This window comes from Trachurus trachurus (genome assembly GCF_905171665.1).
Source record: "Trachurus trachurus genome assembly, chromosome: 9".
NCBI classification, from domain to species: Eukaryota; Metazoa; Chordata; class Actinopteri; order Carangiformes; family Carangidae; genus Trachurus; species Trachurus trachurus.
The window spans coordinates 9,820,755-9,834,837 of record NC_139895.1 but is presented as its reverse complement, the minus strand read 5'-3'; the positions used below and the strand labels follow the sequence as shown (position 1 = coordinate 9,834,837).

Genomic DNA, 14,083 nt, shown 5'->3' with positions numbered 1-14,083 from the left:
GCACACGTGGTTTGTGTTGGAGCCTGGCTGATTGCAGTAATGCAAGGTTACTGTAAGACAGACGGTAGTAAAAAAGAAAAATGGAAGGAGAGCAGAGCGCACTGTGTTTATGAAGCAACAGCGAGTCGGTCCTATGGAAGAATTTAAATCTCTCAGCTTCCCAATAAAGAGCTTTTGTTCAGTCGCTGCTCGTGTTGCCAGTAAACGCTATTATGATGCGGTCGAGGCCGCATGCCATTACGACTACTGCGAGTACAGTTCCCCCCCCCCTAATACGCTTATCCTCATCAACGCACTGTATAACTTATGAGTCACTTCTTCCTTGAGGTGAAAGACCAAAACCAAATGCATCTCAAATTCAGAGGAATGTTTGATTTTACATGTATGGGAAAAGTGAAAACAGGATTATCTCGTGAAGGCATGCAAGAAATTACAGGCTTATTTAAAAGCCAACCACGCTCAATTGTTGTGTTTCTGTTTTATACAGTTTCCAGACAAAAACACGGACAGTTCGTGTGCTGAGAGATGAAGATGTTGTTGCACTGACAAAAATGATGTGAAAAGTCTCCAGAGAAGCAGCTGCAGTACCAGTCACCCAGTTTCTCATTCAATGTTTTTCTTTTTTTATTACTTTCTACATTGTAGATTCATACTGAAGACATCAAAACTATGAAGGAACATGTATGGAATTATGTAGTGAACAAAAAAAAGTGTTATATGTCACCTGACCTAAACCCAACTGAGATAGATAGATAGATAGATAGATAGATAGATAGATAGATAGATAGATAGATAGATAGATAGATAGATAGATAGATAGATAGATAGATAGATAGATAGATAGATAGATAGATAGATAGATAGATAGATAGATAGATAGATAGATAGATAGATAGATAGATAGATAGATAGATAGAAAAACCATTGCGTCCAAACTTTTGACTGGTAGGCATCTTTACCAAGCTCATAGTGTTTTGATTTTGTTGACAGAAACGTGTAAATTCTATTGTAAGTGTATTACTGAGGCCGTTGTTAAAGGTGGCGTTGGACTGGTTAGCATTACAGCAGCCTATACTGAGAAGTGTTTCTCTTCAGCCTGTTTACACCCACACACACACACACACACTCACACGCAATCCAATCAATTCCCAATCAATCAACCCAACGACTGGCACTGATTTTAAAGGCACGGCACGCTGTGGAGTTTCTGATCACGAAGCGTTAAGTTGGATGTCCCTGTTTACTGACACAAGGCGCCAGCCACGCAGGTGACACTGTCGGCATTCCTGATGACTGCAGAGGAACAAGATGACAAAATGTGGACTTCATATGCAAGCGACGTCACGTCACGCAATCCCACTGATCAACAGCTGGTGGCAGTGACACTTAATAAACACAGCAGGCGCCAGCAAACAACACAGTAGAAGACTGCTAGCCAATGTGAACAAGGACGTTGTGGTATATTGTTAAAAAAAAAAACTTAGCTAAAAGTAAATATAAGTGACTGAAACTGAGTATATACAAAGGATCTGCCTTTAACTAACACACTAAAGTTTCACCGAATTAACAATCAATCAGGAGAGTGTGTAAAATCATTCTGTCGCCCGTAAACTTCACTGGGCTAGAAAACAAGCCAATCAACTGCACTAACAAGAGCAACAGGCCTCGGAAAAGAACAGGCCAATAACAATAAGTGAGAGTTCGACAGGTCTGCGTGTTAAACCATGTGGTCACTCTTCCAAAGAAATGAGTGCATAATCTCGAGAGAATACCAGAGGAGACAGGAAAGCTTTTCTTTTCTTGACTCATTTTTTTTTATTTTCTTCTTCCTTGTGACACAGCACAGTCTTCTCAGAAACAGTACACAGGATTTGAACCAGGAAGGAGGGAAAGGAGGAGGAGGAGGAGGAGGAGGAGGAGGAGGAGGAGGAGGAGGAATGACCTAGGGTGTCCAAACTATTTAGCCCACTTGCACCTCTGCCAAAAATCTCACTCTCTTTTCCCGCCAAGATTCCCGAACGACTGATGTGTAATGTCTCTACTCTCTAACTGTAATCCCCTCCCACCCATCATCAGCCCTCTCCCTTTTTTTTTTTTTTTTTTTTTAAACGTCGCCGCGACTCTGTGTTAATATTTTTCTCTCTGTCATTCCCTCCCTTTCTTCTCTTTTGTAACTATAAATGGAAAGACACGCCGGAGTCTTATGGGAACTGTCTCTCTCCGTTGCTCGACTTAGCTCTCTCCCGTTCGGTGGGTAAACATACGTTGACATACAGCCTAACGCGCCGCAGCCATCAGACACACAAACAGCATGCGAGCCGGTTTTAGACAGCGTGATAACACTTCAAAGAGACGGGGGAGGGATGGTGTCAGAAGAACCAAAAGGAATCACATCTCGGTTTGTTTTCAGATGGCACGCTCAGAAAATCCTCTTTGGTTGCCTCATGATTGTTTTTAATCCCTGGCTGTGATAAAAAATTCACACTCACGCCTCAGACGCTGATCAAATGTTTAAAAAAGGGAGAAACGATGCATCGCACGCACCTCAAAGTTCACTCTTTTCCCCCCAAACTCTATGAACTGCTCTCTAGTAATCTCCCTGTTACACCCGTTGACCTAAGGGGGCGCCACTATTGCATCATCATTACATTACAGTGCAGCTTGGCAGTAGACTACTGGAGTTATGAAATACAATTTTTAATAGTATAATAGTGTAGTTAACCATTATTAAATACTTTATTCTTTATTTTAAAAGCATTCTTACTATGCAATTCACAACCACTGCTGTAAATGTTTTAACTCTGGATTAATATGTTTATTTATAATGAAACATCTATTAACATAATCACTAACCATTAGTCCATGTCTACATCATTGTAGGTATAAATGCTGCATATATGTTCATCTAAATTGTTTGTTAATCATTTACTCACACTTTATAAATAATCTTATGAACCACTGATATCTCCATATTAACTGTACATTATATAATACGGTAGTTGATTTATAGATACTAAAACCATTTATTAAGCATGAAAAGCAATATACTATACTATATATATATGAGCTTATTAACAGAGAGTTTAACATTTATAAATTGCATACTTTCATATGCTTAGTATTTAATAATGCTTAATAAATTCTTAATAGTGTGAAGTGTTACTACATTTCTTTCATATCCTCACTACTGCCGAGCTGACACTGTACTGGCACACAATGCAGAGGTGTCCCACTCATTTTAGTTCAGGGTCCACATACAGCGCAATTTCATCTCAAGTGGGCCGGATAAGTAAATTAAAAGCATAATAACCTATGAGGATTCAAAAAGTTTCCCTATGCTTTAGTGCAAGGAAGTACAAGTACATTATTAAGATGTTAATGAACTATCCTTTTACAAAACATCATATGAACCAACCTGAAATTTCTTGAGAAAAATATGTGCAACTTTAACAATATTATGCCTCTTCTGACTGCTATGTAATTTTCACACTTGCCAAATTCATCCCGTGGGCTGGATTGGACCCTCTGGTGTGCCGTACGTTTGACCCCTCCTGCTCTAATGCAATGTAATACAGTAATAATGATAATGTAGTAGTAGCGCCCCCTTAGGTCAATGAGTGTAACAGTGAGATTACTAGGGGTGAACTCTTCAGGAGCGTTGCATCGTGAACTAATGCTTCATAGTGTGTATTTTTTGTATGAGCAGAAATGCTATTTATTTTATATTATCTATGAGAGATGATGTAAGATGAATACAGAGGAATAAATTACTCACAGGTTCACCAGGGAGACCAGCGGGACCAGGGTGACCTTTCTGTCCCTGTTGATAGAGAAACAATGAGTTAGAGAGTTTTTGCACATTAAACAATAAGACTCGGTAAAAAAAATAAAATAAATAAATACATAAAACATCACTTTTCAATTTAAATTCTGATCACAAACCCAGAGGGAAGCGCAATGCTAAATGATACGCTGTGGAGAAAGGGATTATGTCAGTCTCGGGGAGAAAAAATATTAAGTCAACGGTCAAATTTAATCTAATTTCTGCTGTTTATCACCTTGTGCTCAAGAGCGTTTCAGTGAACCCCACAGGGACTGAAATTATGTGGAAGGATTTTTTACAGTCGCTTCAGAGAGGACTTGACTTTGTTTCCATATAAAAAAATTTCAATAAAAATAATTTCAATTCACCCAGAAGGTTTAGTTTAAAAGGCTCCAAAGCAAAAGACAACCTTAAAACCTTGAGACACCACGATTTCCAGCTCGATGCAGTTTGTCTATATCGCTGCTGCACGACTGCTTTGCAATGAGTTTGTCTAATCACTGCTGCACTGATAAAACTATTCAGAATAATCTTGCATTAATTAAACCAGTAAACCAATTAGACAGTAACAAGTAAAAACCCAAAAGGGTAATTAATAGTCACCTTCATGCCCCGTGGTCTCAAATGAGTGTGCCAGCCGGTTGCAAAATGTATTAATCTTCTCGCAATCAAAGCCTACAGTGGATAGAGTCATGTGAAGTTATCTCTGAGGGAAGAGCACGTCTACCCCTTCAACTGTGAAGTCATTAGCCACCAGCTGTGTCAGGCTCTCAGCAGCAGGACAAGTTCAACCACAGGGAGCCACAGGCTGATGTAAGCAGAAAAAAGAAATGTACCAGTGTAAACAAACATTTCACCATCAAGAGAGCCATACAAAGCACTCTGGAGCCTGCCGACCACAGAGTGTAGGCTACATGAGGATTACAATCTCCCCCTGCAAACGTCCTGTGAGACGTTTGGTAGCACTGATACAAAGCAGGGCTCAACAACTTTGACGGTGGCGACTGCACTGACTTCATGCACGCCGATGTGACGGTGATGAGGAAGGAAATAAGAATCACATTTTAAAAAATAAATAAAAATCCTCTCTCTTTTTTTGGGATGGTATTCAGTTAACTGAGTTAAGATCAAATTCATGCAAAGAATAAAATAGGATAAAATATTTTTTTTGGCAGGATGTTAATCTGTTAACTCAAGGACAAAGTGACTAAATTTTGTGACTTAGGAGAAAAAACTTTTTAGCAGTTACTCAAGACTTCACTTGTCGGATTTAATGACAAAGTTTTACACGAATGATTCATATTTTATATGTGCCTGAAACTAAACCTTAGAGGCTAACTGTTTGTGTTTGTGCTAAGACAACCTAAGCTACATGTAAGCTAACTGTCTCCTGGCTGTAGCTTCATATCTAACAGACAGTTGTTATAAGAGTGGTATCATGTTGACCAGGAAGTGGAAGATACAGGCTGTGAATAAAAACATCACTCAGAATGCAGAGTGATTTTACCACATGCCCCTTAAAGAGGAACTATGCTACATTTTTACCTTAATTGAACAGCTTTGGAGCAACTGTGATGGCTTAATAAATGACATGTAACTTTTTACGAGGGAGAATGGAGGCTCTCTGCCTTCCACCTAGCGTCTCTCGGTTAAAAAACAACTTTGCAAGATCAGTGCCGCCACCCCGGTGTCCCAGCTCTCATCTCTGCAGCACCGCAACACAAATGCGCCCTGTAACCCGTAATTTCTTGTTTATGGCGGATCAGACTTACAAATATACACGTCGTAACATCGTTTATGATATATAACGTTATGTACCGTTCTATTGATTGCTTTGTCACCGGCTTCATTGTAAACAAATGCACATGGCCTGGAGGAGGGTTAGCAAAACCGTACCGAAAAGTGACTGTACTTGCATAGTTCCCCTTTAAACCTGTATCTTCCACTTTCTGGTCAACAGTCAGATGATACCACTCTTATAACAACTGTCTACAGCCAGGAGACAGTTAGCTTAGCTTAGGTTGTCTTAGCTGCGCACAAACACTAGAAACAGGAAGAAACAGTTAGCCTCTAAGGTTTAGTTTCAGGCACATATTTGTCATTAAATCCGACAAGGGAAGTCGGAACTGCTAAGTTTTTTTCTCGGAAGTCACAAAATGTAGTCATTTTGTCCTTGAGGCTAAGTAAACATTTGTGCAAAATTTCCTCAAGGCCCTTCAGAGATATTGCGTTCACAAAGCCGGACCACACCCACGACCTTTGACCCCCAGTTCATCCATGAGTTGTTATGAACATTTGGGCCAAATTACAAGAAGTTCTCTCGAGGACGAACTAAGATAATGTCCAAGAGTTCGACGGACGACCCAGCATGGAGGCTTAAAAAACATCTGTTAACAGTCGTAGTACAGTCTGCATCAGCTCCTTTCAACACTTTGAAGGATTTATGCTTTGCCAGTCATTTATAGCACAGGTTTTGCAGTAATGGAGCTGGACGTGGGTTGTTGTCTTTGGAAACTTTGGACACTTGATTAGAATTTAAAATGAGCTTTTGCGGGTTTGGCAGCACAACACAAGTGAAACGCTGGTGGGTCAGGCCGGGGCAGGGCAGAGGGGGCTGAGGCCGAGCGAGGCTGACATGCTGGCAGGACAACGTCCCATGTTGATCAAAAGGCTGATATCAGTCCAGTGTACCATCTTAACTCGGGGGTAAAGTAGATTAATAACACGCCATCGGAGCAGTTCGAGTGAATATATCACAGTTATCCCGCAGCTACGAACCAATCAACCGAGACCCGAGCCTGTGACATCATCACCGTGGGGGACCTGCTGATCCTTAAAACATCAACACAAAGCTGCATTTGAACATTGACAGAAGTATGTAGGCAAGATTAGAAACACTCATTGATAGGTTGTTTTTTTTACAAACGCTCAGAGCTCGGTGCTGAGTCCAATAAAAAAAAAAAAAACAGTCCGTACAAAGAAAGAAAGAAAGAAAGAAAGAAAGAAATAAACACATACGGAAAAGCAACTATTTCTTTTTAAGATTCAAATTTTCTGTTACATCCCCCGCAGCTTTTGGACACAGAGCGAAGCCAGATGCCGCTCCATTGGCCACAGTAACAAAAGTATCAGACTCTCTGCTCTACTCTGTTCTGTCAAATGTCTTATTATTTGTCTATTTATCTGCAGAGAGACGACAGTGTGCCGCGGGTATGAAATCTCCGACAGCATTTTTAGGGAGTAGATGAGTGTCCCGCAGGAACCAAAGAGCCGCAACAGCCACGACTGGACAAAAGAATGTGTCTGGGCCTCGCAGCGAAGCCAGTACAGCTGAGTACAGTAAGAGGAGGAGGAGGAGGAGGAGGAGGAGGAGGAGGAGGAGGAGGAGGAGGAGGAGGAGGGCCGGCCCTTAAGTGCGTTATTATTACTATTATTATTACATAGGCTGAGAAAAAGCTTTCACAGTTCTGTAAATCCACTTTGTGACACAAAGATGGCACAGGATCACACATCAGCCCTCCCTCTCTTTGAGGAGCAAACAGTTTTTTAATTAATGTAATGAACGCCAGATCAACCCTGAAGCCAACAGGCAGGCAGAGTGCAGCAGCAGCAGCAGCAGCAGCAGCAGCATCAGCGGTGTCTCCCTTACAGAATAAGTAACAGATTTTACTTGGCAGCTAAAAAAAAAAAAAAAAAAAACTTTTTTTCTTTCCATAGATTTTCATTTTTATTATAAAACAAAAACATATTCCCACCTGGCAGGCCTCGCACTTCTTTCTTGGACAAATCAGACTCAGCAAATAAAGGTATGAGAATGTTATTATACACAGCTGAGGAGCAGCACGCGGGGGGAAAATCTTGAGGGCTGCACAGCTAATAAAAAAGTTGAGTGTTATTCCAGTGTGCCATGATCGGAGCTGGCTGTGTAAAAGGAACACCGGTCCAGGGGCTGGTAATGCTCTCAATGGTGTTTCGGCTTGACACACACACACACACACACACACACATACACATACAGTATGACACCCTTCTTACTTTGCAGTGCTGCACACTGACTCTCTCGGGGCAACCTTCCCATTACATCTTTACACATTTCCCACAGTGATAGAGGCTTTCTCTGGCAGCGGGCCAGGGGGCTGAGCAAGAAAAAAAAGAAAAAAAACTCAGCGAAGAGGGTCCATGAAGCTGCAGCAGCCAGGTCACGGCTTTTTTTGGTGGGGGGGGCTGCTTGGACGAGAGCAGACAAGAGAGAACGAAACGAACCTCCAGCTTCAAACTGTGGCAGATGATGGAATTTCACTGCAATTTGAATACAAAAGTGCGCTGTAAGGAGTTTTGGCTTCAAGTCCCAGAGTATGATCAGAAAAAAAAAAGAAAGAGTTAAGCACAGCTGCAAGCAATGAGGTGTCTGGTGGCTCTCAGCAGAGCCAAGCTCACTGCCTTGATTTTATTAGCTGGATGCAAACTGCATTTCAATACTTTGTATGGCTGTCAGCAGTCACTTGTGCGGAGGCGAGTGTTTTTAAGGTTAACATAGGGATTGATCCGAGGGAAAGAGGGGAGCAAGAGGGGGAGCGGGGGGGGGGGGGGGGGGGGTACCAGAATGAAATCCCACCAGAACTGATCATCAGAGCAGGAAAAAAAAAAAAAAGGAGGATCTGTTAGAGTACGAACCACTCAACCTCTGTGCCAGGACACCAGAAGGTCCGTGCCCTGCGAAGATCCACCATTATCATAAATCGGCGTGAAGAAGATCAGCTTTTTCCCATGACTTCCACGCTCGATGACTCACGAGGCGAGAAGAGGTCTTCCTTTTTTTTTTTTCAAGCTGGAGCGAGTCCTCCCCACTACGACACTCGGCGGCGGCGGCGGCGGAGGAACCTTGAGCGCACCAGATGGTTTTTCACAGTCAGCGCTGTCCGATTGCATAACAGACTGCTGGAGATCCTGCCAAGGCGTTATTGCATTCATATTATTGTGTCCCAAATGAGGACAGAGAGCCATGTGTGTGTGTGTGTGTGTGTGTGTGTGTGTGTGTGTGTGTGTGTGTGTGTGTGTGTGTGTGTCTGAGTGAGAGAGGAAAGCTGCTTACAGAGGATTTCTCATATTGTGTGACAGTTGTTTTCTTGATTAGTGTTCACGTCCCGACCTCTCGGTGACCTTTACTGTACTGATGCATAGTTTTGTGTTTCCTGGCCAAAACTTTTCCATAGGTTTTTATGACTTTTTTTTATCCTTTTCCTGTTGCAACACACTATCAGGTAACTCATTCTCATTTTTTGGTCCAGAATAAAAACAGTCTGAAAACCCACAAAAGACATTGAGAAACTCTTTTCTCCTACTCCAAAAATACAATGGTTCCTTCTTCATTAAAAGCAAATAATCCTAAATTAACTCCACATAGCCTACTTTGTTTTTTTTGTGTCCTACAATGGTTTAAGTGAGGTTTCTAATGTTTTCCCCCACGTTACCAAGACAAATGTTTGAGGAGATGCAGATTTTTGGCTCGGGAAATTAACAGCATGTTTTTTTTTTTTTTTTGCCCTCTCCACTGTTGGGTGGTATCTGGTAGTAGAGATGTAAGAATTGTTGCGGAAGATTTCGTGAGGGCCTGCTGTTTATTGTAATCGGCTTTCACTAGAGACCGTTAATGAACATCTGCTGGACCTGTGATGTCGAGTTTAGCAGTGAAACTAACATCTCGTGAAACTTTACTTGCAGTTCACTGGCTCTTGTGAACACTCAACACTTTAATGGTAGACTGGCGATGTTAAACGTTTTTGCCTATAGCTAGGTTTTTCTAAAGACTTCTTCCTCTTCAGAAGCGTCACTAGGTTATCTTATCTCGCATTATCTTGTCGCATTACATTATCTTAAATTATATTGCACGGTAACACTTTATAATAACTACACACTATAAAGCGTTAGTTAAGCATTAAATACTGAATTCATCATTTATAACACATGAATACTCATTAGTATGTAGTTTATGAATACAGTTAAAAATGTTTGACTCATCATTGATAAGCACTAAGTGTAGTATTCATGCGTTGTAAATGAAGAATTCAGTATTTATTCATGCTTAACTAATGCTTAATAAAGTGTACTTATTATAAAGTGTTACCTATTGCACAATACTATGTGAATACATCATAACGTATTGCAGATTAATGCAAACTATTATTATCTATTCTTTTCTTTCTTCTTTACATTTTATACTGTATACTATTTACTTATGTTTATTGTAGGCTATACCATATTATATATGTGTATAATACCACTCCACCTGCCTTTCATCTACACACTTCACGTCGTTTCCTGTCGTTGTCCGTACTTATGTCGACTGTTTGTATGTTTGGTCCATGTGTTGTAACGTATTTGTCCCTTGTCTTTCACTTCACTTCACCAAGAAAAAAAAAGAAGTGTCACTAGCTGTTGGTGTGACGTGTCTTATCAGCCGATGACACAGTATGAAGGCGTGAGTATCCCTTGCCAAATCTGACAGGACGACCACGCCTACTGCTGTCAGCTCGCTGCGTGCTCCGGCCGTGGGACAGCCTTTGTTCCGGCGGTTCGTTATCTGATGTGGCCGCTTCCTTATTCCGATCGCCTCCGTGATCCAACGCTGGCGCCTGTCTGGATGGTTTTGGCCTTTTCCCAGTCGATGATGTGGTTTTCTCTTCTGCAATGGTCCGTGATGGCTGATTTTGTCTTTGTGTGGCTAAGAGAAGTCACACCAACACCTCGTGTCGCTGTCCAGGTATGTAAAGAACAACTTCTCCTTTGGCTGATATATAAGAAAACCTAGCTATTGAAAATTGGCAGACTACCATAATGAATTCCATCGAGCTAACATTATTGCCTGCAGTATTATTCCTAACCCCATGATACGCTGTGTGTGTGAGTTATGGGGCACAGCTTTCGGTTATTTATCACTGACGTTGGGTCGTCCTCCTGTCCCTTGTTAGTAAGAAGGTAAATGTTTTATGTTTAAGCTGTGATACATTTTTATTTCCCAACAAGCTCCAATAAGGGACGGCATCTCTACAGTACTCTGCAGCACCAGACAGTGGCCCAGTGAAAGATTTTTAAAATATATATACACAGTATATTCAAGGTTGTGTTCATGGTTCTTGCAAAGTATGATAAACATGGCCACCCTAGTCACTTTGAGTCTATCCTGAAGCTATCCCGCCGCCGCTGCTGCTGTAAATACTCCCAACAATACTACACATGTATCGATCCACAGCTGAAGACAGTCCAGGAAACACAGGACACTATTTACTCCTGTTTGAATAATGTTGGCTATAACAACAGAAATAAAGCTGCTGTAATAAATTCTTGTCCCATTTTTTCAACTGAAACTATGAGATTCAGTGAGAACCAATCGGCTCGGGGCTGAGAGCCAGAGACATGCTGCAGGAGTCAAACAATATCAAGAGGGAGGCGGTGAGACATTCATAGTGTTGGTCTTTTCATGTGATTTGTTGACAATAACAAAAATGTTGAATCACTGACTTCATTCTTCCATGGCAGGTGTTATGATTTCTAGTAGATCAGGAATGTTTTGATTAAAAAAGCGCTGTAGTCACAGAAACATTTCATACGTAGCGGGGGCAGGCGGAAATAGCAAACGCAGAAAAACATATACGTGCAAAAAAAAAAAGAAGTATCAGGTCACTACGGAGCACTTTGTTGTTTGCTCCCTCTGCATAGTAGGAAATCCAACAGGCTCTGGTCCACTTGAGATGTGTAATTACTGTGAGCAGGCTTTGGGAAAAGGCCAAGGATAAAATGCACAAGGCCACGGAGAGAAAACACTCTGCTGCTAACCATCACTCTCTGTCAGGATAACCCACACAGCACACAGCACAGCAGCCTGATCCTGCAGCCCAGCAATCCTGAGCAGGACCTGATCGCAGAACGAGCCCACATAACATAATATAACATAATATAACATAACATAACATAAAATAACTTAGGCAGAGCTGCTCTCCGGAGTATGAATGACATAACATGGATTTACAACATGAACTTCACCCAGTAAACTTCTGGTTTCCTCGACTTCCAGTTCCTCCTTCCTTCGTTTTTTGGATACGTCTCAGTGATATGGATGATGTAACAGCAGAGCTATTCAAACCTTTAGTGTTTCAAGCCGCGGGGGAGCCGGAGCACAGGTGCGCTCCCTGACGCCTGCATTATGTTAGGCCGCTTTCCAAACAAGAGCTCAGACATCCATGTTTGGCTGCAGACTCCAAACATTGAAATTTCACAGACTTTCCCCTCCCCTCGGAGTGAGTTCAGTTCAGAGAGGGCCGCGGGGTTTCACGAGTGAACATTTGACTTACTGATCTCTGATATGCTACACACTGAAACTCCAATCATCCACTCACTCACTCACTCACTTTGTCTCTGATTTATGTCTGGAGTCATTCGGACGGCAGGGGAAAAAAAAGAAAAAAAAAAGAACAGATACACACCTAGAATATAAACTTTCACACATCTGGGCGGTAAAGCCAGAAAACTCAGAGCAGATATTAAATCTTTGTGCGATTGCGTGCACACAAACAAACAAACACGCAGCTTGGCAGAGCTTTACACCAACCAAAAATTGATTTTTTTTTTACCTTCCGCCCATGTTGGCCAGGCAGTCCAGGGGGGCCCACGACACCAGGCTCTCCCTGGAAAAAAAAAAAGACAAATTAGGTCACATTCAAATACTTTGCCAGCATATTTACATGACTGTGCCTGCAAATAATCAAGTGGTTTCAAAGAAGGGAAGGTACTTTTTGTCCTTTTGGAGCTTGACCAGGGGACAGTCCAGGATCTCCTTTTTGTCCCTAGAACAAAAAAAAAAGAAAAAGAGTTCATTTTCTTTTTCATATTTTAAGAGACACTTTTTTTTTTCTCCCCCGCACAAGATATTTCCCAGCCTGCACCAGCATATTTCCTGCATTGCCACAGCTTTCCTCTTCACAAGGCGTAGCTGCAGGGACTGTGCAGTTTGCATTTACACTTATCTAAGAGTAATGACTTCACCCTACTTATTGGCGAGTGTAGCGCGTTGTATTTACACAGACGCTCAGTCCGTTTATGCCCTCCGGTTGCTCGGTTTACACCAATCCAGCGAGAAGTGATGGGGAGTGAACATGTACATTCTTCTCCCTTTTCGGGCAGTGGGAATCCTGTCTGGGTCAGCAATTGATGTCCACACAGTCAGTCGCGCTGGCGAACGGAGCTGCCCAGTTATCTGTGCAATTTATAATACGTCAGAAGTCCGTGGAGAAATAGATAATTTCCTGTGTTGGTACTTATCATGAGAAAAAGAAACAAGTATATGAGTAGAGGAAGAATTTGCAGCACTGTGATGGTTGGACTGTTATCAAACGACAGGACAGCTGTTATCAGCTCATTACAAAACACTCTGACACGATTCATTCAGCAATTTGGAGCCTGGGTGTGGAAGTGAGTCCTGCATTGTGAGTCACTTTGGTGCAATCCCGTGGCTAATACCTCCTTTTACAAAGAAGCAGTATGGTGGGGGGGGGACACACACACACAGTTCAGTTTTAAAGTGGAGAGACGTGTGCTGCTTTAACGGAAAAATATATTATTGACCGAGTTAATGATGAAAGTTAGATCAAATTTCCCCATCTACAGTATATTGGCCTATTTAAACCTGCATGTTCGTGTCAGATACAACTTGGCATTGAGCAGTCCGTGGGAATTTTTCTCCAGAATGATTTCTTAACAGGGCCTGGAGTTCAGCTCCAGCCAAGATCAACACACACACACGAAACACTGTGTCTTTTCACCTAAACTAGATTATCCGAAGAGTTTAAGCTCAAACCGGAGTTAAATTAGGTAATTTCTTCTGAAAAGCTCAAGACTTTAATAAGCACTTGCTCTTTTCCACTGATTACATGGTTATTCTGTGCCTTCATTCGTTTTATATTTCCAAGTCTAATGGTAGGCTACTTACAGTAGTAGGTGATTGAACATGAGCTCGACTCAATTTCTCTTCATTAAATCCAGACGAAGTGACACATCCAAAGTAAAAATTAATCAGCTAACGCACTGCATGTTTTCATTTGCTTAAAACATAGTTCCCCTGTGTCATACCAGACAGTCTGCTGTTTGTGGTTTGTGTGCAAATGAGTCAAACTGAGCCAGGCCAGGTTTGGTTAGCCTCCAGCTGACACATATGTACGATATAAGAGATATGGGTTTTTCCCTTTGGCTTAAAAGTAGGCCAGAGCA

The 14,083-nt window shown here is 41.7% G+C and overlaps 1 protein-coding gene across 1 annotated transcript in view; it reads right to left on the bottom strand.

Annotated features, from left to right (window-relative positions):
• The window catches only part of col27a1b (collagen, type XXVII, alpha 1b), a gene marked incomplete at its 3' end in the record, with an annotated part of 76,293 nt that overhangs the window by 40,595 nt on the left and 21,615 nt on the right, over positions 1-14,083 (bottom strand). The window contains exons 6-8 of the mRNA XM_083979190.1: positions 12,610-12,663; positions 12,451-12,504; positions 3,776-3,820 (exon numbers count right to left, since the gene is read on the bottom strand). Coding sequence (XP_083835316.1) covers positions 3,776-3,820; positions 12,451-12,504; positions 12,610-12,663 — 153 coding nt within the window. The remainder of the gene's footprint in view (positions 1-3,775; positions 3,821-12,450; positions 12,505-12,609; positions 12,664-14,083) is intronic.